Source organism: Thalassophryne amazonica, unplaced genomic scaffold (genome assembly GCF_902500255.1).
Source record: "Thalassophryne amazonica unplaced genomic scaffold, fThaAma1.1, whole genome shotgun sequence".
NCBI classification, from domain to species: Eukaryota; Metazoa; Chordata; class Actinopteri; order Batrachoidiformes; family Batrachoididae; genus Thalassophryne; species Thalassophryne amazonica.
The window spans coordinates 377,598-401,388 of NW_022986257.1; the positions used below are offsets into that span (position 1 = coordinate 377,598).

Consider the following 23,791-nt stretch of genomic DNA (forward strand, 5'->3'; position numbering starts at 1 on the left):
TTCTGTAGTATTCACTGTACTGTAGTATTCAGTGTTCTGTAGTATTCAGTGTTCTGTAGTATCCACTGTACTGTAGTATTCAGTGTACTGTAGTATTCAGTGTATTGTAGTATTCAGTGTTCTGTGTATTTGAAGTGTCCTATTGAATGGGGAACCGCGTGCTGTCATGTTACCGTTTGTAGCTGCTGAGCAGTTCCCGGTGAAGTTCCTGGTGGTTCCTGGACTCTTTGACGGGGTTGATCAGTTTTTTGGGTTTGATGATGTCATCGTCTTCATCTCCCTGTAGGTAATCAGGTGGCGGGACGTAACTGGAGACAGGAGACATTTTTCTGTGGACGCTGTCAGAGTGGCCCTGCTGTCGGTCTGACCCTGCAGACAGAGGTCAGAGGTCAGAGTCGGTGTTGTCATGGTGACGGGGCCTGAGGACACAGAGACTGGCGTTTTGCAGATTTGGTGCGTAAAAGTGGACAAAACCCTTCAAATGAGAAAATCACTGAGCTGCTGAGGACAAACGTCCAATAAGAATTCTCCTGAAAGGGCGTCACAATAAAAGCTGCCCAGGAAATACAGTGCTTTATTGTGAAAGGGTGAGGAGAGGCACTCATCATGGAGCTGGATCAGTGTCGGTCTGTGTTGCACGATCCAGCCTCGGCATGCTCGCTGGTTCATCTGGTCCACGTTCTTCACACAATAACTCAAAAACCATTGATGCTTTCATCTTGTGTCTCACCAAATTTCAAATTTTTAATTTAATAATTTCTATAGTGCCAACTCAAAATGAGATCGCCTCAAGGCGCTTTACAAAACAATACAAAAAACAGACAAAAGTAATAAAAAGTCAAAAACACAATAAAAAGACAAAACTTAAAAACAGACAATAACACAATAAAACTAATAATAAAATCAGGAAAACAAATCGGTTTCATTCTCAATTTCAAAGTCTCCACATTATCCGACTGGCGTATGTGTGCTGGGAGATCATTCCATAGAGCTGGGGCACAGTCAGAGAACGTTCTGTGAGCGGCAGACGTTTTGTTCACTCTGGGAACACACAAAAGTCACCACATTCAAAGAACCTACGAAGAGGATTCACGGAACAAAATCTGGTCAACTTTGATGCATCTGATTGATGAAAAAGTAACTCTGAACAGTCAGTGTCTTTTCCCACAGATGTGTCTGCACTTGCTGGATGGTTAGTCAGTGATACCATTTCTGAACTGAAATGTGCTCAGATGAATAAAGTTATTTTTTGATGATTTAACAGCAGTTATGTTCAATAACATCGTCACAAATCAACTCATGGCAGCAGAAAACATTTAGGCTGATTTTACCAACAACAACCACAAACTTCACTATACATACATTAAAATACAAAATCTAATACACTCAACAAAAATATAAATGCAACACTTTTGGTTTTGCTCCCATTTTGTATGAGATGAACTCAAAGATCTAAAACTTTTTCCACATACACAATATCACCATTTCCCTCAAATATGTTCACAAACCAGTCTAAATCTGTGATAGTGAGCACTTCTCCTTTGCTGAGATAATCCATCCCACCTCACAGGTGTACCATACCAAGATGCTGATTAGACATCATGATTAGTGCACAGGTGTGCCTTAGACTGCCCACAATAAAAGGCCACTCTGAAAGGTGCAGTTTTGTTTTATTGGGGGGGGATACCAGTCAGTATCTGGTGTGACCACCATTTGCCTCATGCAGTGCAACACATCTCCTTCGCATAGAGTTGATCAGGTTGTCAATTGTGGCCTGTGGAATGTTGGTCCACTCCTCTTCAATGGCTGTGCGAAGTTGCTGGATATTGGCAGGAACTGGTACACGCTGTCGTATACGCCGGTCCAGAGCATCCCAAACATGCTCAATGGGTGACATGTCCGGTGAGTATGCCGGCCATGCAAGAACTGGGACATTTTCAGCTTCCAAGAATTGTGTACAGATCCTTGCAACATGGGGCCGTGCATTATCCTGCTGCAACATGAGGTGATGTTCTTGGATGTATGGCACAACAATGGGCCTCAGGATCTCGTCACGGTATCTCTGTGCATTCAAAATGCCATCAATAAAATGCACCTGTGTTCTTCATCCATAACAGACGCCTGCCCATACCATAACCCCACCGCCACCATGGGCCACTCGATCCACAACATTGACCTCAGAAAACAGCTCACCCACACAACGCCACACATGCTGTCTGCCATCTGCCCTGAACAGTGTGAATCGGGATTCATCCGTGAAGAGAACACCTCTCCAACGTGCCAAACGCCAGCGAATGTGAGCATCTGCCCACTCAAGTCAGTTACAATGACAAACTGGAGTCAGGACAGCTGCTGAAACAATCGGTTTGCATAACCAAAGAATTTCTGCACAAACTGTCAGAAACCGTCTCAGGGAAGCTCATCTGCATGCTCGTCGTCCTCATCGGGGTCTCGACCTGACTCCAGTTCGTCATCGTAACTGACTTGAGTGGGCAAATGCTCACATTCGCTGGCGTTTGGCATGTTGGAGAGGTGTTCTCTTCACGGATGAATCCCGGTTCACACTGTTCAGGGCAGATGACAGACAGCGTGTGTGGCGTCGTGTGGGTGAGCGGTTTTCTGATGTCAATGTTGTGGATCGAGTGGCCCATGGTGGCGGTGGGGTTATGGTATGGGCAGGCGTCTGTTATGGACGAAGAACACAGGTGCATTTTATTGATGGCATTTTGAATGCACAGAGATACCGTGACGAGATCCTGAGGCCCATTGTTGTGCCATACATCCAAGAACATCACCTCATGTTGCAGCAGGATAATGCACAGCCCCATGTTGCAAGTGTGGCAAAGCGGACAATTTAGTCCTCAATCGTCAAGGCAATTAGAAATCATGAATGAACATGGTATGTCGGACTTCTGACACCACCCAGGGAATTCAACAACTGAATAACACACAGGTTCGTTGTAATTGAGACAGAGACGTGGTTCCCAAATACAAACAAATAATTTAGTAACAATTGAAGTTCTAGTTAAAAAGACAATTTGATAAAAAACTCATTTAAAACACCACCAATTATGACCACATGAGGGCGCCCTTGCATCACGCAGCTGGCAGAGTTTTCCAAATGTCCACACTCAGCGCAAAGCCGCCACAGCAAACAGGGCACATCCACTGGTCCCACGGGACGAAATCTTTCAGCAGAGCACCAGAGCAAAGCAGCAGGGCCTCCTTCCACAGCTTGGTCCAAAATCCTACATTTTAAACAAATAAATATAACAAATATCTGAAAGAGGAGCTTACTTTGTGCTGTACATACCGAACCGTCCGTCACAGAAATCAACTGTAACTCGACACCATCCCAGAGCGTCAAGAGCACCACAAACTCAGCAGTGCACCACCAACGACAGCCCACACAGAGGTCTCTGTACAACAAAACCACCTCCTTAAACACTCACCACTACACCTCAACGAGCCTGCAGCTGTGGCCGGGGCCTACCTGTCTTCACGGGAACATGGAAGTGAACACATCCAAACACCTGCAGTCAGTCTCCAGAAAGAGAAAGAAGCGCACACACACTCCTCTTTTATGCAAACACTCCTCTGCCACAACCAGCTGCACTCAATCCACCAGCTGAACATCATTAAGGTCATCCATCCTGCTACACAAGGATCTGTACACAATTCTTGGAAGCTGAAAATGTCCCAGTTCTTGCATGGCCGGCATACTCACCGGACATGTCACCCATTTAGCATGTTTGGGATGCTCTGGACCGGCGTATACGACAGCGTGTACCAGTTCCTGCCAATATCCAGCAACTTCGCACAGCCATTGAAGAGGAGTGGACCAACATTCCACAGGCCACAATTGACAACCTGATCAACTCTATGCGAAGGAGATGTGTTGCACTGCATGAGGCAAATGGTGGTCACACCAGATACTGACTGGTATCCCCCCCCATAAAACAAAACTGCACCTTTCAGAGTGGCCTTTTATTGTGGGCAGTCTAAGGCACACCTGTGTACTAATCATGGTGTCTAATCAGCATCTTGATATGGCACACCTGTGAGGTGGGATGGATTATCTCAGCAAAGGAGAAGTGCTCACTATCACAGATTTAGACTGGTTTGTGAACAATATTGAGGGAAATGGTGATATTGTGTATGTGGAAAAAGTTTTAGATCTTTGAGTTCATCTCATACAAATGGGAGCAAAACCAAAAGTGTTGCGTTTATATTTTTGTTGAGTGTATGAACAAAATATGAACTATGTTATAATAACATAAAATATAACATAAATAAATTATGAAATATGATATAAATAAAATAAAATAACTCAGCCACATGGGGTGTGCAGCCATACATTCTGAGTGCCGGTCCCCAAGCCCAGATAAATGAGGAGGGTTGTGTCAGGAAGGGCATCCGCGTAAAACAAGCCAACCAACTATGCAGACTAAGAATCGAATTTCCATAGGGGCTTGGTCGCGGCCTGGTTAACAACATCCGCCGCTGTTGCCCAACAGGGTGCCGGTGGAAATTGGGGCTACTGCTGGGCGAAGACAACAAAGAAGAGGAGGAGAACATTTCCACAAACAATGGGAGAAGAAGAAAACTACAAGGGTGGAAATGAGAGTGGGGACATTGAATGTTGGTAGTATGACTGGTAAAGGGAGAGAGCTGGCTGATATGATGGAGAGAAGAAAGGTAGACATGTTGTGGGTGCAAGAGACCAAGTGGAAGGGAAGTAAGCAGGAGCATCGGCGGTGGGTACAAGTTGTTGTACCACGGTGAGGATAGGAAGAGAAATGGTGTTGGGGTCATTTTAAAGGAAGAGTATGTTAAAAGTGTGTTAGAGGTTAACGCGTGTCTGACAGAGTGATGAGTGTGAAGTTGGAAATTGAAGGGGTGATGATGGATATCATCAGTGCATATGCCCCACAGGTAGGTTGTGAGATGAAGGAGAAAGATTTCTGGAGTGTGTTAGATGAGGTGGTGGAGAGTGAACCCAAGCATGAAAGAGTAAGAAAAGAGTAAAGAGTAGTAGAGGGAAAGAGTAGCAGAAGCTAGGCTTAGAAAACAGGTGAAGATCTGTGAGCAGCAATATGGTTTCATGCCAAGAAAGAGCACTACAGATGCAATGTTTGCTCTGAGAATGCTGTTGGAGAAGTACAGAGAAGGACAGAAAGAGTTACATTGTGTGTTTGTGGACTTAGAAACAGCTTATGATAGGGTGCCAAGAGAAGAGCTGTGGTATTGTATGAGGAAGTCTGGAGTTGCAGAGAAGTATGTTAGGGTAGTGCGGGACATGTACAAGAATAGTGTGTCACCGATGAGATGCGCAGTCAGAATGACAGACTCATTCAAGGTGGAGGTGGGATTACACCAAGGATCAGCTCTGAGTCCTTTCTTGTTCGCAGTGGTGATGGACAGGTTGACAGATGAGATCAGACAGGAGTCCCCATGGACTATGATGTTTAAAGATGACATTGTGATCTGTAGTGAGAGTAGAGAGCAAGTTGAGTCTAGTCTGGAGAAGTGGAGATATGCTTTGGAGAGAAGGGGAATGAAAGTCAGTAGAAGCAAGACTGAGTACATGTGTGTGAATGAGAGGGAGCCCAGTGGAATAGTGCAGTTACAAGGAGTAGACGTGGTGAAAGTAGATGAGTTTAAGTATTTGGGGTCAACTGTTCAAAGTAATAGAGAGTGTGGTAGAGAGGTGAAGAAGAGAGTGCAGGCAGGGTGGAGTGGGTGGAGAAAGGTGGCAGGAGTGATTTGTGACCGAAGAATATCAGCAAGAGTGAAGGGGAAAGTTTACAAAACAGTAGTGAGACCAGCTATGTTGTATGGTTTACAGACAGTGGCACTAACAAAAAGACAGGAGGCAGAGCTGGAGGTGGCAGAGCTGAAGATGTTGAGATTCTCTTTGGGAGTGACAAGAATGGACAAGATTAGGAATGAACATATCAGAGGGACAGCTCAGGTGGGACAGTTTGGAGACAAAGTCAGAGAGACAAGACTGAGATGGTTTGGACATGTGCAGAGGGACCCAGGGTATATAGGGAGAAGGATGCTGAGGATGGAGCCACCAGGCAGGAGGAGAAGAGGGAGGACAAAGAGGAGGTTTATGGATGTGCTGAGGGAGGACATGCAGGTGGTTGGTGTGACAGAGGAAGATACAGAGGACAGGGTGAGATGGAAATGATTGATCTGCCGTGATGACCCCTAACGGGAACAGCCGAAAGACGAAGAAGAAGATATAAATAAAATATGAAATATAATCTAAATTAAATATAACACAAATAAATATAAAATAGAAATAAAATATGAAAAATAATATGAATAAAATATAAAGTATAATATCAATAAATATAAAATAGTATTAAAATAAAATATAAAATAGCAATAGCAATCCGAGATTTCTGATGTCCACAAATCCAGATCCACATCACCTCCAAAATTTAATGGAGTCTTTCATCACTTAATATCTGTGGTGCAAATTTGGTGAGAATCCATGAAGTAGTTTTGACATAATACTCTAAAAAGGCAGACAAATCAATCAATCAATCAGTCAATCAATAAATGCCAATATTACGTCTTTGGTCGATGTAAAAATATAATATAAATAAAATATGAGATATAATCTTTAAAAAATACAAAATATGATATAAATAAAATATACAACTAATAAAATGTGAAATATGATATAAATAAAATATAAATAAAATAGAAAACATAAATAAAATATAATATAATTAAAATAAGAAATATAATATAAATAAAATGTAACAATTTAATTCATACAACAACATTTAGTTCTGTGTCTGTGATCCGTTAGAGAAGGTCAAGGACACGCCCACATGTCACCTGGCTGCAGCAGACAGACATGGTGATGGACCGGTAGTCTGTCTGGGTGGTTGCCATCCAGGGCCCAAAGCTGTTCTATGGTGGACGCCGTTTCATTGTATAGGCCAAAATATGTGGTGGCAACCAGATTTATGGCCCCTCAGAGGAAAGAACTCCGAAATCTGCCAGGGAGGGACATTCATCAAGTTGAGACTGTGGCCTGTTTCCGTAGACGTGTCCATAAAAATAATAGAGGGATACGCTTTGCAAACATAATACCCATTACTACATTGGATGATGTTGAAATTGAGGATGGCCCAGTGGTTGTTCAAGCAATAGCAACGATTTCATGTCTGCTACCTACAACCCACGTAAAATGTCTCAAACTTAAACCTACTTCTAGGCATCTTATATATGCTATTCTGGAACCACCCCTAAATCCAAAAAGCCCAACTGTCAACCCCACAGAGGTCATTAACATAAAATCACTGTCCTCAAATTCATTGTTGATTAATGATCTAATTATTGATCCTCACTTAGATATGATTGGGTTATGTGAAACCTGGCTTAAACTTACAGCTGTCCTCCCCTTAACTGAAGCCTGCCCACCAGCATATACATTTAGTCACGTCCCTCGTGATTGTGAAGCAAGGTGGGGGTGTTGCTCTTATTTATAAATGTGGTGTGTTGGGGGGTTTGGCTGGACATTTTGGTGTTGTTTTCTTTTCTTTGCTCTCCAGGTGGTATGCAAACTGTTTTTTTGTCTGTGGAGACGGTGCTGGCAGAAGAGTCCATCACCCTCATCAGCATAATTAGCTGCACCTGTGGAGGATGTTTACGTGCAGGCCTACTGACTCGCAGCACCTGCGGATGATGCTCACGTGCAAACTTAAAGACTTTCAGCTGAAGCAGATAATGAGATGGCGTTCTGCATTTAAGCCATGAGTGGTTTAAGCAGAATTGCCGGGAACTCGACCTTGTGACATTTGTTTGTGAGACGCTGAGGACCGCGCCTGGGTTTGACACATTGTGCCTGTGAAGGAGGACGGGTGAGGGACACATGCTGTCAGCACACATCAGAGGTGATGATTGTCTGAATAAGTGTTAACAGTAATTTGGTATTTTGTTACGCAGTATATTTGAACATTGATGAGAATTGTGCAGCTCGCTTCTCACTGCCGTGGCGTACGGAATGATGATCCTCCACCTGTTGTGAGAAGCTGCTCATTTCAGAGGTGTCAAGTAACGAAGTACAAATACTTTGTTACTGTACTTAAGTACACTTTTTAGGTATCTGTACTTTACTCCTTTACTTATTTTTCTGCCTACTTCTGACTTCTACTCATTACATTTTCACACAAGTATCTGTACTTTCTATTCCTTACATTTTTAAAACAAACAGCCTCGTTACTCTTGGCTTCAGTTTAATATTTATATATATATATATATTTCACGTCATGTGCGCCTGTAATCAACTTTTCTGCAGCGCGGCTTTGCTTTGAACCATGAACCAATCGAAGCAGTGGTTCGCAGATTGAATGCTTCGACCTATTGCTTTGTTTATTCTTTCTTTCTTTCGCTTAATTTTCCCCCGCTAAAATCCTAAAGAGCATACTTCTGTGAGTATTATTTACCTTTTCTACGTTAAACCGACCTGTTATGGTCTTCTGAAACAGGTGATAGATGTATTTTATAACTTAAAAACGGGAGCGACGCTAACGCGTTAGCATGTCTATGGCGTTTTCAATGTTAAAACTTAGCATTAAGCAATTGCAGCTCTCATCACGTTCGGGTGCATTGTTTAAAATTGTAATATTTCTTAAATTTATTTTTGTTTATATATCAATAATCTAATGATTATTATATACAATTTTAGAGAAAGAAGGGCCAAAAAGAACCTGAATAGAAACACAACAGAAAATATAAAAGCAACTACAATGAACATACATAAATAAATACATACATAATAAGTGTTTAATGTGAACACCTAGTGACTTACACCTCCACTCATCCCTGTCTTATTTAATGACAGTTTGTTTTGGTCAAACCATATTTCAGTGTGTTAATTTCTTCAGTGATTCCTCCAGAACTATCTGACAAACTAGAAAACTGCTGCATCCTTGTAAGAGCAGAATACTACTGGAATGAATCTGAATAAGGAAAAGTTGTGTTGTTTTTTGTTGTTGTTGTTTTTTTTTTCCTTCACTAAATGGATGCTGCACTCACTGCAGTTTATCGTCTGGAATAGTCCCAGATTGCATTTCAGAGCTTCTAGAATTGAAACATTTTCATGCAGGTGGTGTTGGGGGGTAATTTTGGGTTTGGGGTCTTGGGCCACATGTAGAACGAATCAGATTTTAAATTAAGCTTTCAATTCATATAGTGGCATCTACCTTTTTTTTTTTTTTTTAAAGGTTACTTTATACTTTTATACTTTAAGTAGGTTTTGGAGCACATACTTTTTCACTTTTACTTGAGTAAAGAGGTCAAGTTGATACTTCAACTTTTACCAGAGTGTTTTTAAACTGCAGTATCTAGTGTGTGCCTTTGAAGGATATTTGTTGTAGCTGTTGACTTACCTCACCTTTTCCATCCTTCACAGAGTCAGTTTGTCGTATCCACCTGGGGGGTGTTCGGCGGTGAGTCTGGGTCCAGAAGCGTCGGGCTTCGATCCATTTGGGCGCTGGAGAGCGCGCCGTCCTTCACCTCGCCAGACAAACTGCACATTTATGTTGTACACAGTTATTGCACAGAAGGGAAATAAATGTTTTGTTTTTGGAACCGCTTTCTGGTTATTTTAGCGCTGGGTTCAGTCAGACGCTGGTCGCGCTCCTCAACTCGCGTCTGCACATAACAATAAATCTAGGTTTAGCTTATTAGTGTCATGTATTTGGTGTGTTATCCAGTTTTCGGTAATGTCTTGGTTTGGGTTCTGTGCTTTTCTGTGTAGTTCTTGCATTATAATCTGTTTTGGGGATGGCTTGGTGTGTGCGGTAGTGGTGACTTCTCTTGATGGGTGTTTCCTGTTTGGCCTCCCTTTTCCCTATTTTTCTTGTCTGTCTTGCTTTGTGCTTGGTGAGGGGGGGGGGGGGGGGGGGGCGGTGTCACACTCTGTCTAGGCCACACCCAGTTCCGGTTCTTTCCGCAGGTGTTCCCAATCTGTAGCACTTCTTGGTGTGCTTAAGCTTCTCTGGTTGCACTGTTGTTTGCCTGATCACCGTGCCTTGTGCCACCGCTTCTAGCTCTGTTCTTGTATTATTCTTGTCCTGCTTCCACGTGTGTTTTGACCTTCTGCCTGTTTTTCTTGACCACGATACTCGCCTGATGATTTGGATCTGTTTGCTGTTTTTGGACTGCCTCTTTGTGTACCGAACCCCACTGATTAATTCAGTAAACGCTTTTTTGAACCTGAGCTACTGTGTTGAGTCCTGCATTTGTCTCCAACCATCCCTGCTAAGCAAACCTGACAGAACGATCAGGCCACCGATGGAGACAGCAGACTCGGACCCTTTCTAGTTGGCGGTCCGTCACCATAGCCGCCAGCTGGCAGAACAGGAGGATCGCCTCACAGCATTAAGTGCCGGCATTTCTGATCTCACCAAGAGGCAGGACGCCTTTATGACGTCTGTAAGCTCACAGATCGGCCAACTAGTGGCCACTTTGACTCATCAGGCCTTGTCTACTCCGGTCACTGCCAATCCGCCATCTTCGGGACCAAGTGCTGCCCCGCCTGCACCTACAGCGCCCTCTGTTGTCTGCAACCAGCTATCACGACCAGAACGGTTCTCTGGAGAATCTGGAGACGCTAAACCCTTCCTCACTCAGTGTGACCTCCACTTCGAATTAATGTCAGCCATGTTTCCGTCCGACAGAACAAAGATTGCATTCATAATTACTCACCTGACCGGCCGGCCAGCAGCGTGGGCATCGGCAGAGTGGAGCAGGCAGTCCCCAGCATGTGACTCTCTCCAGGCGTTCAGGACAGCATTCCTCCAGGTGTTCCAGCACACATTTCCCGGCCAGGAAGCGGCCCATTCCCTGATGCGGCTTTGTCAATTGAACCGACGCATTGCCGATTACGCCATCGACTTCCGCATCCTGGCAGCAAGAAGCGAGTGGAATCCAGTAGCACTCCATGATGTGTTTTTTCAAGGTCTGTCGGCGCAAATACAGGACCAGTTAATTTCCGTCAACCTCCCAGAAGATCTGGACCAGCTGATAGCCCTGGCTATCCGCACTGACCGCCGGCTGGCGGACCGGCCTCGACGTGACGGACGCCCTCCGGTCCAGCGCGCCGAGGTGTCATCTGCTCATCATGTCAGTACCACCGTCTCCAGCTCCGGTTCCAGTTCTTCTCTCCCACCTGCAGATGAACCCATGCAGTTGGGTCGCAGCAGGCTTACCACAGAGAAGCGGCAACGCCGAAGAGACCAGGGCCTGTGTTTCTATTGTGGACAAGCAGGTCATGTGGTCACTGAATGTCAAGCCAGGGGTGCCCCCATGTGGCCGCAATTGGTACGATGGGTGAGTCAGAATTCTATTACTTCTATCTCTCCCCAGAACGTTATCATGGCGAACTTTGTTTCCGGACAATCATCATCATGTTGGGTACCGGTTTTTATTGACTCTGGATCAGATGCTAATTTGCTGCAGTCCTCTCTGTCCAGGTCACTACACCTTAAGCTCTATTGTCTCTCACGTCCACTGGTTATGTCCATCGTCGATGGCCATGAACTCGATCAAATAACTCACCGCACCCAGTCAGTGCAGCTGATCATAGCTGGTACATATTCCGAAGCCTTAAGCTTTCATATATTTGATAGAATGACTCACTCCGCCATTTTGGGGCATCCCTGGCTAAAGAAACACTGTCCACAGATAGACTGGGGTGAGGGACGTATCAGTTCCTAGGCCCCGCTTGTACGGGACGATGCATAGTTTCGTCCGCAAGAATCACCTGTTCTCCAAATCACGATCTTATTGGTGTTCCTCCGGAGTATCACAATTTAGCAGAAGTGTTTAGCAAAGCAAGGGCTAAATCGCTCCCTCCCCACAGGGCTTATGACTGTGCTATTGATCTACTTCCCTGCGCCAGCCCTCCATGCGGGAAGTTGTTTTCACTGACTGTACCTGAATGCCTCGCCATGAATGTTTACATCCGCGAGTCGTTAGAGGCTGGCTTGATTCGTCCGTCGTCCTCTCCCACAGGGGCGGAGGTTTTTTTTGTTGAAAAAAAAGACAAGTCGCTCCAGCCGTATATAGACTATCGGGGACTGATTGATGTTACCATTAAAAACCGTTATCCTCTTCCACCTATCGCTACCGCATTTGAGCTGCTAGAGGGCGCCTCGATTTTCACTAAACTCGATCTCTGCAATGCGTACCATTTAGTGCGCATTATACAAGGTGATGAATGGAAAACTGCGTTCACACTCCCACTGGTCATTATGAGTATTTAGTGATGCCCTTTGGCTTAACTAATGCACCAGCTGTGTTTCAAAATCTGGTTAATGATGTTTTGCGGGAGTTCCTGAACAAGTTTGTGTTTGTATATTTGGATGACATTCTGAGCTACTCCCCAGACGTTGATGCTCACTTCCGACATGTGCATTTGGTCCTGGAAACTTTATTACGCAACCGGTTATTTGTCAAGGCCGAGAAATGTGAGTTCCATAAACCTGTAGTATTATTTTTAGGATTCATTATCTCCCCAGGAAAGATTCAGATGGACTCTGAAAAAATAGCTGCAGTTCGCGAGTGGGCAACCCCAAAGGACCGTAGGGAAGTCCAAAGGTTTCTGGGTTTTGCTAATTTCTACAGAAAGTTCATTCGCAATTTTAGTTCTGTGGCAGCTTCTCTGTATAAATTAACCTTGTCCCTCCAGACCTTTCAGTGGTCACCGGAGTGTGACAAAGCTTTTCAGGTTCTAAAGAAACGGTTCAAAATGGACCTGTGTTTCTCCTCCCTTACCATGCCAGACAGTTCGTGGTCGAAGTGGATGCTTCCGATGTAGGTATTGGAGCCGTTTTGTCCCAGATCAATCCTATGGATAAGAGGTTACATCCTTGTGCCTTTTTATCAAGAAAATTAACCCCGGCTGAACGCAATTATCATGTTGGCGATCGTGAACTGTTGGCGGTCAAAGTGGCCTTGGAGGACTGGCGCCACTGGTTGGAAGGGGCACAAGTACCATTTCTAGTTTGGACCAATCATAAGAACCTTGAATATTTACGCTCCGCTAAAAGACTTAATTCCCGACAGGCTCAGTGGTCGATCTTTTTCAGTCATTTCAATTTCGTGTTATCATACAGATCTGGGTCAAAAAATGGCAAGCCAGATGCTCTCTCCCAACGGGAGGACCCGTCGGAGGAGACATCGGTACCAGATACAATCCTACCCACATCTTGCTTCCTCTCTTCGCTCACCTGGGATATTGAAACCAAGGTCCAGTCTGCAACGTGTGACCTTCCCGTTCCTCAGGGTTGTCCTCCGGGTAGGCTGTTTGTTCCGGATGCATTACGGGGGAGGTCATACGTTGGGCACACAACAGTCGTATCGCCTGTCATCCAGGTATCAATACAACGGTTACTCTCATCCGAGAAAGGTTTTGGTGGCTACGATTACTTTTCGATGTCAGCGAATACATTGGGGCGTGTCCTACTTGCGCGATGTGCAAATCCTCAACCCGAGCACCTGCTGGCAAACTCCACCCGCTACCCATTCCTAGGAGACCTTGGTCGCACATCTCAGTCGACTTCGTAATGGGTCTACCCCTGCCCAAGGGCAATACCGTAGTACTGATGGTAGTTGACCACCTGTCCAAGATGGCACACTTTATACCTTTACCTAAATTACCCACGGCGAAAGAGACTGCTGAAGCACTATTGAACCACGTTTTGAAGCTGCATGGGTTTCGTCAGGACATTGTTTCTGATCGGGGTCTGCAATTTGTTTCCCAGTTTTGGGGCAAATTCTGCCGACTGCTGGCGGTTGCCCTCTTTATCCACTGGCTACTCCCCGTTTCATGTGTCACATGGTTTTCAGCCTACTCTGTTCTCCTCCACAGACCCAACTTCTCGTGTACCTCATCCTCCGCTACCAATGGGCCTGGGAGCGGGCCCGTCGGGCCTTGCTACGATCATCAGGGACCTACAAGGTTTCCGCGGACAAGAAGAGGTCACAGGAGCCCGTCTACTCACCCGGACAACGGGTGTGTCTTTCCACCTGCCATCTGGCCCTCTGGGGTCTCCCGCAGAAACTTGCTCCCAAGGTTCATGGGTCCTTTTCCCATTACGAAGGATGTTAACCCTGTTTCTGTTCGCCTTCGGCTACCCAGGTCCATGAGAATACACCCCACCTTCCACGTCAGCCAGGTGAAGCCTGCACGTGCCAGTCCTTTGTGCTTTGTGCAGTTCTTTGTTCCTCCACCGCCCGCGTGGTTCGTGGGTGGTGGGCCGGTCTTTTCAGTATGGCGCCTCTTGGGGTCTCGGAGGCGTGGGAGGGGGGTGCAGTATCTGGTGGACTGGGAAGGCTATGGGCCGGAGGAGTGTTCCTGGGTTCCCGCCCGCTTTGTCCTGGACCCGGACCTGGTTTCGGACTTCCACGCTCAGCATCCTGACTCCCCTGGGCCGTCGGGTGCAGATCGTTAGGTGGGGGGTACTGTCATGTATTTGGTGTCTTATCCGGTTTTCGGTAATGTCTTGGTCTTGGGTTCTGTGCTTTTCTGTGTAGTTCTTGCATTATAATCTGTTTTGGGGATGGCTTGGTGTGTGCAGTAGTGGTGACTTCTCTTGCTGGGTGTTTCCTGCTTGGGCTCCCTTTTCCCTATTTCTCTTGTCTGTCTCGCTTTGTGCTTGCTGAGGGGGGTGTCACACTCTGTCTAGGCCACACCCAGTTCCGGTTCTTTCCGCAGGTTAATTCAGTAAACGTTTTTTTGAACCTGAGCTACTGTGTTGAGTCCAGCATTTGTCTCCAACCATCTCTGCTAAGCAAACCTAACAATTAGCTGTTGGGGGTCACAAACAGTGTTGCCACAGTTACTTTGAAAAAGTAATCCAATTACTGATTACTCCTTGAAAAAGTAACTTCGTTACTTTACTGATTACTCAGTTGTAAAAGTAACTACGTTAGATTACTAGTTACTTATTTAGTTACTTTCCCCAGCTGCCGACAACAACCCTCTGCCACCTCAACATGACAATGATACCTGTTTTGCCAAAACTCACTTTATAGTCACCCTTTCTTGACTTCAATGAAAATAAATACTTGTTTTATAAAAGTAAAATAAAGACCTCTTTCTTGACCTCATATTTAAGTGTTGACAGCACTGTAACAGTAAAACTTGCAATTTCTAACCTACATTGTTTATAAATGTAACTATTAAATTCTTTCTAACATTTTTCCAACATTTAAATTCTCTCTAAACATTTTACTTGTCGAAATTATTATTATTATAAGTAGTATTTGTAGTTGTAGTAAAAAAAGGCTTCAAAACTGGACCTTTAATCTAGGGGTGTTGTGGGGGGGGCACATCCCTGCCCAAAGCCCCCATTCTATGTGGATTCACCCCTACTTTGGCGTTTGAGCACAAAGAATGGATAACATTTATTTATTCAGAAAACATGACCAGATTTACAGGTAAGAAGGTTTTATTGTGTTTTCACATCATGTGGTCCTCAGAAAGAGAGTTTAGGTGCATTTGAGTGGAAAATAGTGTTAGTTGTTGACGCGTCGCGGAGGATCAGCTGTTTTAGATGCAGAGCGGCTCAGCTCAGAATTCTAAATAAAGGAGAAAAAAAGCATAAAAATGTCTTTGTAAAGCTCAGTGCAGGTGTGCTGTTGTCATCGCGCTTTAAGAGGTGAGGACGAGTCGTAGCTGCTGCAGAAAAACGCGGATGAAAAGCTCACAGCTCGCTTAAAGAGGGTAGTTCAGTCGAACCCCGACCTCCTGCCCATGGACCAAGTTTAATGCTGCTATCGACCCACAATGCAAAAATAATAGTAACGCACAGTGACTTGGAGAAGTAACTTTAATCTGATTACTGATTTGGAAAGATTAACACGTTAGATTACTCTTTACTACTGTAAAAAAGTGGTTAGATTAGAGTAACGCGTTACTAAATAACGCGTTACCGGCATCACTGGTCACAAATATAACTCAACTGATCATCTGATTCTCCGCTCTGCCCACGATCCTACGTATTGCCAAGGTCAGAAGAATAAAAATCAGCCGCATTACTTTGTCACTGTATATAGGCCTCCTGGCCCATATTCTGAATTCTTAAATGAATTTGGTGCGTTCATCTGTAACTTGTGAACGAGTGCAGATAACATTCTGATTATTAGTGACTTTAATATTCATATAAATAAGCCTTGGTGTGGTGGCTGTCAAAGCCTGTGTCTGGTGGCTGTCAAAATCTAGAACTGGTGGCCATCAAGCCTGTGTCCGGTGGTAATCAAAGCCTCTGTCTTGTGGCCAACAAAGCCTGTGTCTGGTGGCCATCAAACCTAGTCTGGTGGCCAACAATACCTATGTATGGTGGCCATCAAGGCCTAGGTCTGGTGGGCATCAAAGCCTAGGTCTGGTGGCTGTCAGTGACTAGGATTGGTAGCTCTCACAGCCTAGGTTTGGTGGCTTTAAAAGCCTATGTCTAGTGGCCATCAAAAACTAGGTCTGGTGGTAATCAAGGCCTAGGTCTGGTGGGCATCAAAGTCTAGGTCTGGTGGCCATCAAAGCCTAGGTCTGGTGGCTGTCAGTGACTAGGTTTGTAGCTGTCACAGGCTAGGTTTGGTGGCTGTGAAAGCCTATGTCTGCTGGCCATCACAGCCTAGGTCTGGTGGCCGTCAAAGCCAAGGTTTGGTGCCGTCAAAGTCTAGGTCTGGTGGCCATCAAGCCTAGGTCTGTTGCCATCAAAGCCTACATCTGGTGGTTATCAAAACTTAGGTTTCATGGCTATCAAAGTCTAGGTCTGGTGGCCATCAAAGCCTAGGTCTGGTGCCTGTCAAAGCCTAGGTTTGGTGCCTGTCAAAGCCTAGGTGTGGTGGCTGACAAAGGCTGTGTCTGGTGGCCATCAAAGCCTAGGTCTGGTGGTTGTCAAAGCATAGGTCTGGTGGCCATCAAAGCCTGTATGTGGTGGCCATCAAAGCCTAGGTCTGGTGGCTGTCAAAACCTAGGTCTGGTGGTCATCGAAGCCTAGGTTTGGTGGCCTTTGAAGCCTAGATCTAGCGGCCATCAAAGCCTAGATCTAGTGGCCAACAAAGCCTGTGTCTGGTGGCCATCAATGCCTAGTTCTGGTGGTCTTCAAAGCCTCGGTCTGGTGGCCAACAAAGTCTGTGTCTGGTGGCCATCAAAGTCTAGGTTTGATAGCTGGCAAAGCCTAGGTCTGGTGGTCATCAAAGCCTCAGTCTGGTGGCTGTCAAAACCTTGGTCTGGTGTCCATAAAAGCCTTGGTCTGGTGGCCATCAAAGCCTAGGTCTGGTGCCTGTCAAAGTATAGGTGTGGTGGCCGTCAAAGCCTAGGTCTGGTGGTCATCAAAGTCTAAGTCTGTTGGCCATCAAAGCCTGTGTCTGGTGGGTGTCAAAGCCTAGGTCTGGTGGCTGTCAAAGTCTAGGTCTTATGGTCATCAAAGCCTAGGTCTGGTGGCTGTCAAAGTCTAGGTCTTATGGTCATCAAAGCATAGATCTGGTGGCCCTCAAAGCCTAGGTTTGGTGATCATCAAAGCCTGCAGTAGGTCTAGTGGGCGTCAAAGCCTAGGTCTGGTGGCCACCAAAGCCTGTGACTGACAGCTTGGGAGTCATTGCAGCTTGATTTTATGAGTGGAGGGTTGTTGTTTCTGTGTAGGCTCTCAGTTGTCCAGGTGGTTTCCATAGTAGAGAAGCTTGAATCTTCGACTGGACTGGGTTGCTTGACGCGAGGACGTTTCGCTTGAAATCGCAGAAGCTTCCTCAGCTAAAATTCTTGCTCTGGTGGTCTGACTTCTGTCTTGACTCTTGTAGAGAAGAATAATCAAGAAGTCACAAAAGCTGGAGTTTTAAACCTAACCAGACCCCTCCTACTGAGAGGCAGACTGCTATAGGCTAGTGACTAAACAATAGCTCTAATTAGCAACTATTGTGCTCTAGTTAGCACCCTCCTAATGACAGGATGGAAGCCTCCCCTGATGGCTCCCTTGACGACTCTCCTGATGACGTGAATGACTCATTACCATGAACGAAAGACTGAAACTGCTTTGCCCTGCGTACCCCATTGTAAAGAGGGGACAAAGCGTGTCTGAGACCCGCCCCCCGGTTAAGGCTGGGTTCAAACGTTTCACAAGAAGTGCCTCCTTGACCCCTCTCTCAAACCACTTCTTTTCTCTGGCTAATATTTTAACTTCCTTGTCCTCAAACGTGTGGTTAGTGTCTTTGAGGTGGAGGTGAACCGCAGACTGAGGTCCACTGGCGACCTCTCTGCGGTGCTGGTATAGCCTTTTGTGTAAAGGTTGCTTAGTCTCACCTATGTAGTGTTCGTTACAGTTTTCCTGACATCTGATAGAATACACTACATTGCTCTGTTTGTAACTAGGGACCCTGTCCTTAGGGTGAACTAATTTCTGTCTCAAGGTGTACTGGTTTAAAGTAACTGGGCAAACATAGTAAACTACTATGGAGGGTTGTTGGTTCGATTCCCCAACCAGGCAGAGAACGTACATCACTTTGTGAGTGCTGAGGTGCCGCTGCATCCAGCTCAATGAGACATAAATCACAGAGTGAGATGTGTGCTCGGGTCAGGTCTGGGGTCAGAGGTCAGGGGTCAGAGGTCAACTGTTGACCTGCCCTGGGTTCTGCGTGTTTGGAGATGGAGTATCAGCCAGGTGACAGACTGAACGTGAGCGTTTACTGTGCGCCCTGTAGAGGGCAGTAGAGGGTTGTGCTCTCATTATTGATGAGCACGTGTGATTTTCTTTTCTGTTCGTCTCGTCCCCGAGAAGAAAAGACGTCCAGATTAAAAGACATCTGATCTGGTTTATACACAAAGACGTCTTTCTGGAAGGCAACCAGACACCTCAAACAACGTGCACAAACATAACACGAGTGTGATCACAGAGGCAAGACTGCAGCAAGTAAACAAACAACTAATAAAAAACAAACAACCAGACAGCACAAACAGGAACAAATAATCAGAGACAAACAAAGACAGATACAGACACAATATATGATAAATATCATCAGAAAATCTTACTGAATATTCAGTTGATTATGATTATATCGACCAGCTTAATCAATACATTTCAAAGTAAAACAGCACAAAACTCTTCTTCAGACAACTCAGAAAAATTGACACATTTTCATTTATTGGCAGTTTTTTCTTGGTCTTGGTTCTGTTTGAATGTCCTGAGTTTGTTTGCAGGATTGGGTAAAAAAATGGATTGATTGATTTTTCGTGAACTTTTGCACGAGGTCATGGGGGGGGGGGGGGGGGGGGGTTGACATGATCCGTTCAGGAAGCAGAAGTAATCAGATGTTTCACAAACAGCACTGTTTGAAAAAGTAATTTCACCTTTTTATTTATATATATATATATATATATATATATATATATATATATATATATATATTTTGCTTCTCTTTTACTTTTCTGATATTTTACAAAGAATTAGTCAACTTTAGCTTAGCATTAGCCTAAAGAGCGAGAACATGCGTGACGATGCATTCATTCTTTGTTCTGTTTCGGTTGCCACAGTTAGGACGTGGAAGAGGATCAGGACTTTGGTGTTTCAGTGAGCCCAGATGTTGACAACAAGAAAGAGCAAATATGACAGTCACACACCCGGGACCAGACTCCCAGGTCACGAGCACGTGGACTCCAGGCTGCATTTAACGCTTTAATTAAGAACTTTTCATGAGATTTACTGTCACTGAGCTGCAACAAAGATTTAAAGAATTTTATTCATTTAAACCCAGTCGTTTAGTCCAGAACACAAACAAACCTTCTGAAAGAAACTGAAGTAGATTTTAACATTTATTCAATTTGTTAAAATTTTCAGATTTTGTACTAATAAAGCTCCAGCCTCCAGTATCCGTCCCCTGATGGACATCTTACCAGACTGGACTGTCCTGTGTCTGGAGCAGACCGGCTGCAGGCTGCTGCTCGTCCTCTGGTCCATGTTCAGTGTGAGGCACCAGTCCACAGTCCTGTTTTTCTCCTCTCTGTTGTCATGTGACCCCCCCCCCCCCCCCCCCCATCCCTCACTGGTGTCCAAATTCAAAGACTGGCTCTGAGAGTGCAGGAAGATCTGCTGCTGCCAGGCCCACGAGCAGGAGTCAATTAACGGATCATGTCCTCAAACATTCTGAGTGAGTTTGTCTCAGCTGTCCCTGAGTCCAGCAGTGTTCAAAGAACCACAGCTCAGAGTTCCTGCTCTGTATCCAGGCCTGGCTGGTTCCGACTCGGGTCCAGGGGTCTGATTCATCAAAGCATGTGGAGGACTCAACAGTAAAAGTACACACTCTACCTGGAGTCACGCAACCATGGATCAGCCTCATGCTCCGCCCTCAGCACAGCCACATTCAGCCATAAATGGTCAACTTGATGAATATTTCAGGCAAAACCTGATAAACGTTCACTTACGAAGGCACAGAGAGGATGGAAGTAAACTTTTCTGGAACAGAAAAGCAGACACTTGTGTGAGACGAGGACAAACACTGTTTTGGTCACAGCAGCCTCTCGGCCTCAAGTAGTTTTGTTCACAATCATTCGCTCGTGGCGCAGAAGGTTGCTTCATTTTGACATCACAATCATGACTGGGAATGATGTCACACCTGAAGAAAATCTATTCCACTAGTCTAAGTCTCATTAACATAAGATCACTGTCCTCAAAATGACTGTTGATAAACGACCTAATTATGGATCGTCACTTAGATAGTATTGGGTTATGTGAAACCTGGCTTAAACCTACAGCTGTCCTCCCCTTAAATGAGGCCTGCTCACTGGAATACGTCATGTCCCTCGTGACACGAAGCAAGGTGGGGGTGTTGCTCTAGTTTATGAATCTGGATCTAGTTTACTAGCTGTTGGGAGTCTAAAATATAATTCGTTGGAACATCTGACTCTCTGCTCTGATCACGACGCTACATATTGGCAAGGTCAGAAGAATAAAAATCAGCCGTATTACTTTGTCACTGTATATAGGCCTCCTGGCCCATATTCTGAATTCTTAGATGAATTTGGTGCATTCATCTCTAACTTGTCAACTTGTGCAGATAACATTCTGAGATTTTGGCGACTTTAACATTCATATAAATAAGCCTTCTGATCCCCTCTGCAAATCATTGATGGAAATTGTGGATGCATTAGGATTTCAGCAATGCATTCAGGACTCGATGCACATTAGTGGAAATACCCTGGATCTGGTTCTCCGCATATGGTATTGCTGTCAGGAATATTGACATCATGCCTCTTACATCAGTGGTCTCTGATCACTCACTTATTAAGTTTACAGTTTCGCTGCCGTGTTTCGTGGAACAACAACCTTATTTATCACTGCGGCGACGCATCAACTCCTCAACTACGACTGAACTTGAAACTAGACTGCCTGATGTCTTAGCTTCACATTTGACAAATACCCAATCAGTAGACCGACTTGTGGATAGTTTAAACTCAGTGCTCAAAACTACACTCGACATGATTGCGCCACCTTTAATAAAAACTTGGCTCTCTAAAAGAGCCACCCTATCTGCAGCATCACGCAGGATTTATGTAAAGTGTAAAGTAGTGTACTTTGTGCACCAGAAAATGCAAGAGTATAGCCATGTAAGCGTGATCTAACCACTAACGAATATGCTAACCACTCCTAAGATTCACACAGGAGTAAAACTGATAGAAACAGTAATGAAAGAAATGGGGGGGGGGGGGGGGTGTCAACCTAGCTAATGCAAGCTAACCTAGCGAAACTAACCATTAGCAAAAGCTAACCACTAGTGAAAGCTAACCACTAGCGAAAGCTAACCGCTAGTGATTCACAACAGGAGGACTATACTTAAATAAGATTCACAGCAGATGCACTTAAAAAACTAAAAAGTGTTAAACAGAAATGAAATGAAACAAATAAAACTTTTCTTTCTTTCTTTCTCTCTCTCTCTCTTTCATTTTCTTTCTCTTTTTCTTTCTCTTTCATTTTGTTTTTTCTTTCTTTCTTTCTCTCTCTCTCTCTCTTTCATTTTCCTCTTTATTTCTCTCTCTCTCTCTCTTTCTCTCTCTTTCTCTCTCTCTCTCTCTTTCTCTCTCTCTCTCTCTCTCTCTCTCTCTCTCTCTCTCTCTCTTTCTTTTTCTTTCTTTCTTTCTTTCTTTCTTTCTTTCTTTCTTTCTTTCTTTCTTTCTTTCTTTCTTTCTTTCTTTCTTTCTTTCTTTCCAAAGAGTCTTGGGGGTTCCGGGTTTGATGGTCCAAGCAGAGGCCCCTGTCACATGTCTAACCCCACGTCCTTCTTCTGACCATAAAGAGTTCTTGGTTCTTGGCTGGAACTCAGGATGAGGTCTTTTCTTTTTTTACAGTTTTTCTCAATTGCTAAGACACATTTCTCTAAAGCTGCGCTCTTTTTCTCTAAACTCTGAACACAAAACCCAATTTTCAGGCTACATTCACAAAACTCTAAACTCTTCTGGCAAAACCAAACTTTCACCTCAAACAGTTCAGTCTGTGCCCCAAGTCGATCAAAATTAAAACCCTACTGAGCAGTCTCTAAACACTACATATAAAATAGAAACTACAACGTTCAGAACATGAAGCTGTAGAAATAAAGGTTTATTGTTCACTGTAGGATAAATGCAGGTGGTTGCAAAACAACAATCCTGTGCATTTAGCACTTAGTAAACCTACGTAAAAATAAATTACAAAAATATCCATGGAACACTAGGCGTACAAACCCTTCTACAATACTACAGTACATTGACACAGTGATGTACTGAACCATGTATTTACTTACAGTATACTGTGGTACAGTATATAGTACAGTCATACAGTATTTCCTGTCAACATTTACATACTATAATGTCAGAAAAGGTCATGACCTGTTCTCTTCTCTAAATCTTAGGATTCTGGTGGAAACAGTGAATCTACTGATGTTTGGTTGGACCCTTTGTCCGTCCTCCTGCATGCTCATGGACAAGAACACGGTCAATTCATCAGATATTGAATGAATGAATGGTTTATTCAGCACGCATGAACAAAATCTCTCATTTACAAAACAAATCAAGAGAAAACAAAATTTTAAAACATATAGAACAAAACTCATAAACAATTACCAATTTGGTGCGGCTGAAAGGGTGATGGACAGAAGAAGAGGCTTCTAAATGCCCACGTGAGTTTCTATGTGCAAACAAAAAATACACACGAAAGATAAATGCCAGTCAGTAATGTAACTCAGTCAAACAAACAAAGTAATACAACGGACAAACAAACAAAAAGTAGCCACACAGGCAGTTTACTTAATTATTCAATCTATCACAAGTTAATAAATTGTTTTTATAAAGTCTTCTACAGTTTTTTTAAATTGCTAAAACACAAAAGCCAATTCTCTAAACCAAATGACCAATTCTCTAAACACATTTAATAAAACTAACCCCCATTTGCCAAAACCATAAACACGTCACATGAAGACACAATTCACAAAATGCAGTCCTCCTCTTCTCATAAATCTAAACACATTTTGCCTTGCTAAAACACAAGTTTTATAAAACTCTGCTCAGATTCTCAATTTAAAGCTCAAGTGATGCAAAACGCTTACCACAGTCAGCAAAACCTGAACACAATGTACACACCTGGATTAATTCATTAAACATAACGACTCAGAATTGTAGACACTTGTTGCAAATGATGTGACCACACCTATAGAAGCCAGTTCAGAGTGCACAGTTTGATGAAGGTTCCAAACGTATACAGTACCAATCAATCAATCAATCAATCAATTTTATTTATAT

General features: G+C 44.2%; 1 protein-coding gene across 1 annotated transcript in view; it reads right to left on the reverse strand.

Annotated features, from left to right (window-relative positions):
* Positions 1–20,059, reverse strand: part of LOC117505860 (actin-associated protein FAM107A-like) — a 47,160-nt gene extending 27,101 nt beyond the window's left edge. Inside the window, 2 exon segments of the mRNA XM_034165391.1 lie at positions 174–369; positions 19,919–20,059. Of these exon segments, the coding sequence (XP_034021282.1) occupies positions 174–369; positions 19,919–19,982 (260 nt within the window). The 5' untranslated portion in view covers positions 19,983–20,059.
* Positions 20,060–23,791: the final 3,732 nt, after the last annotated feature.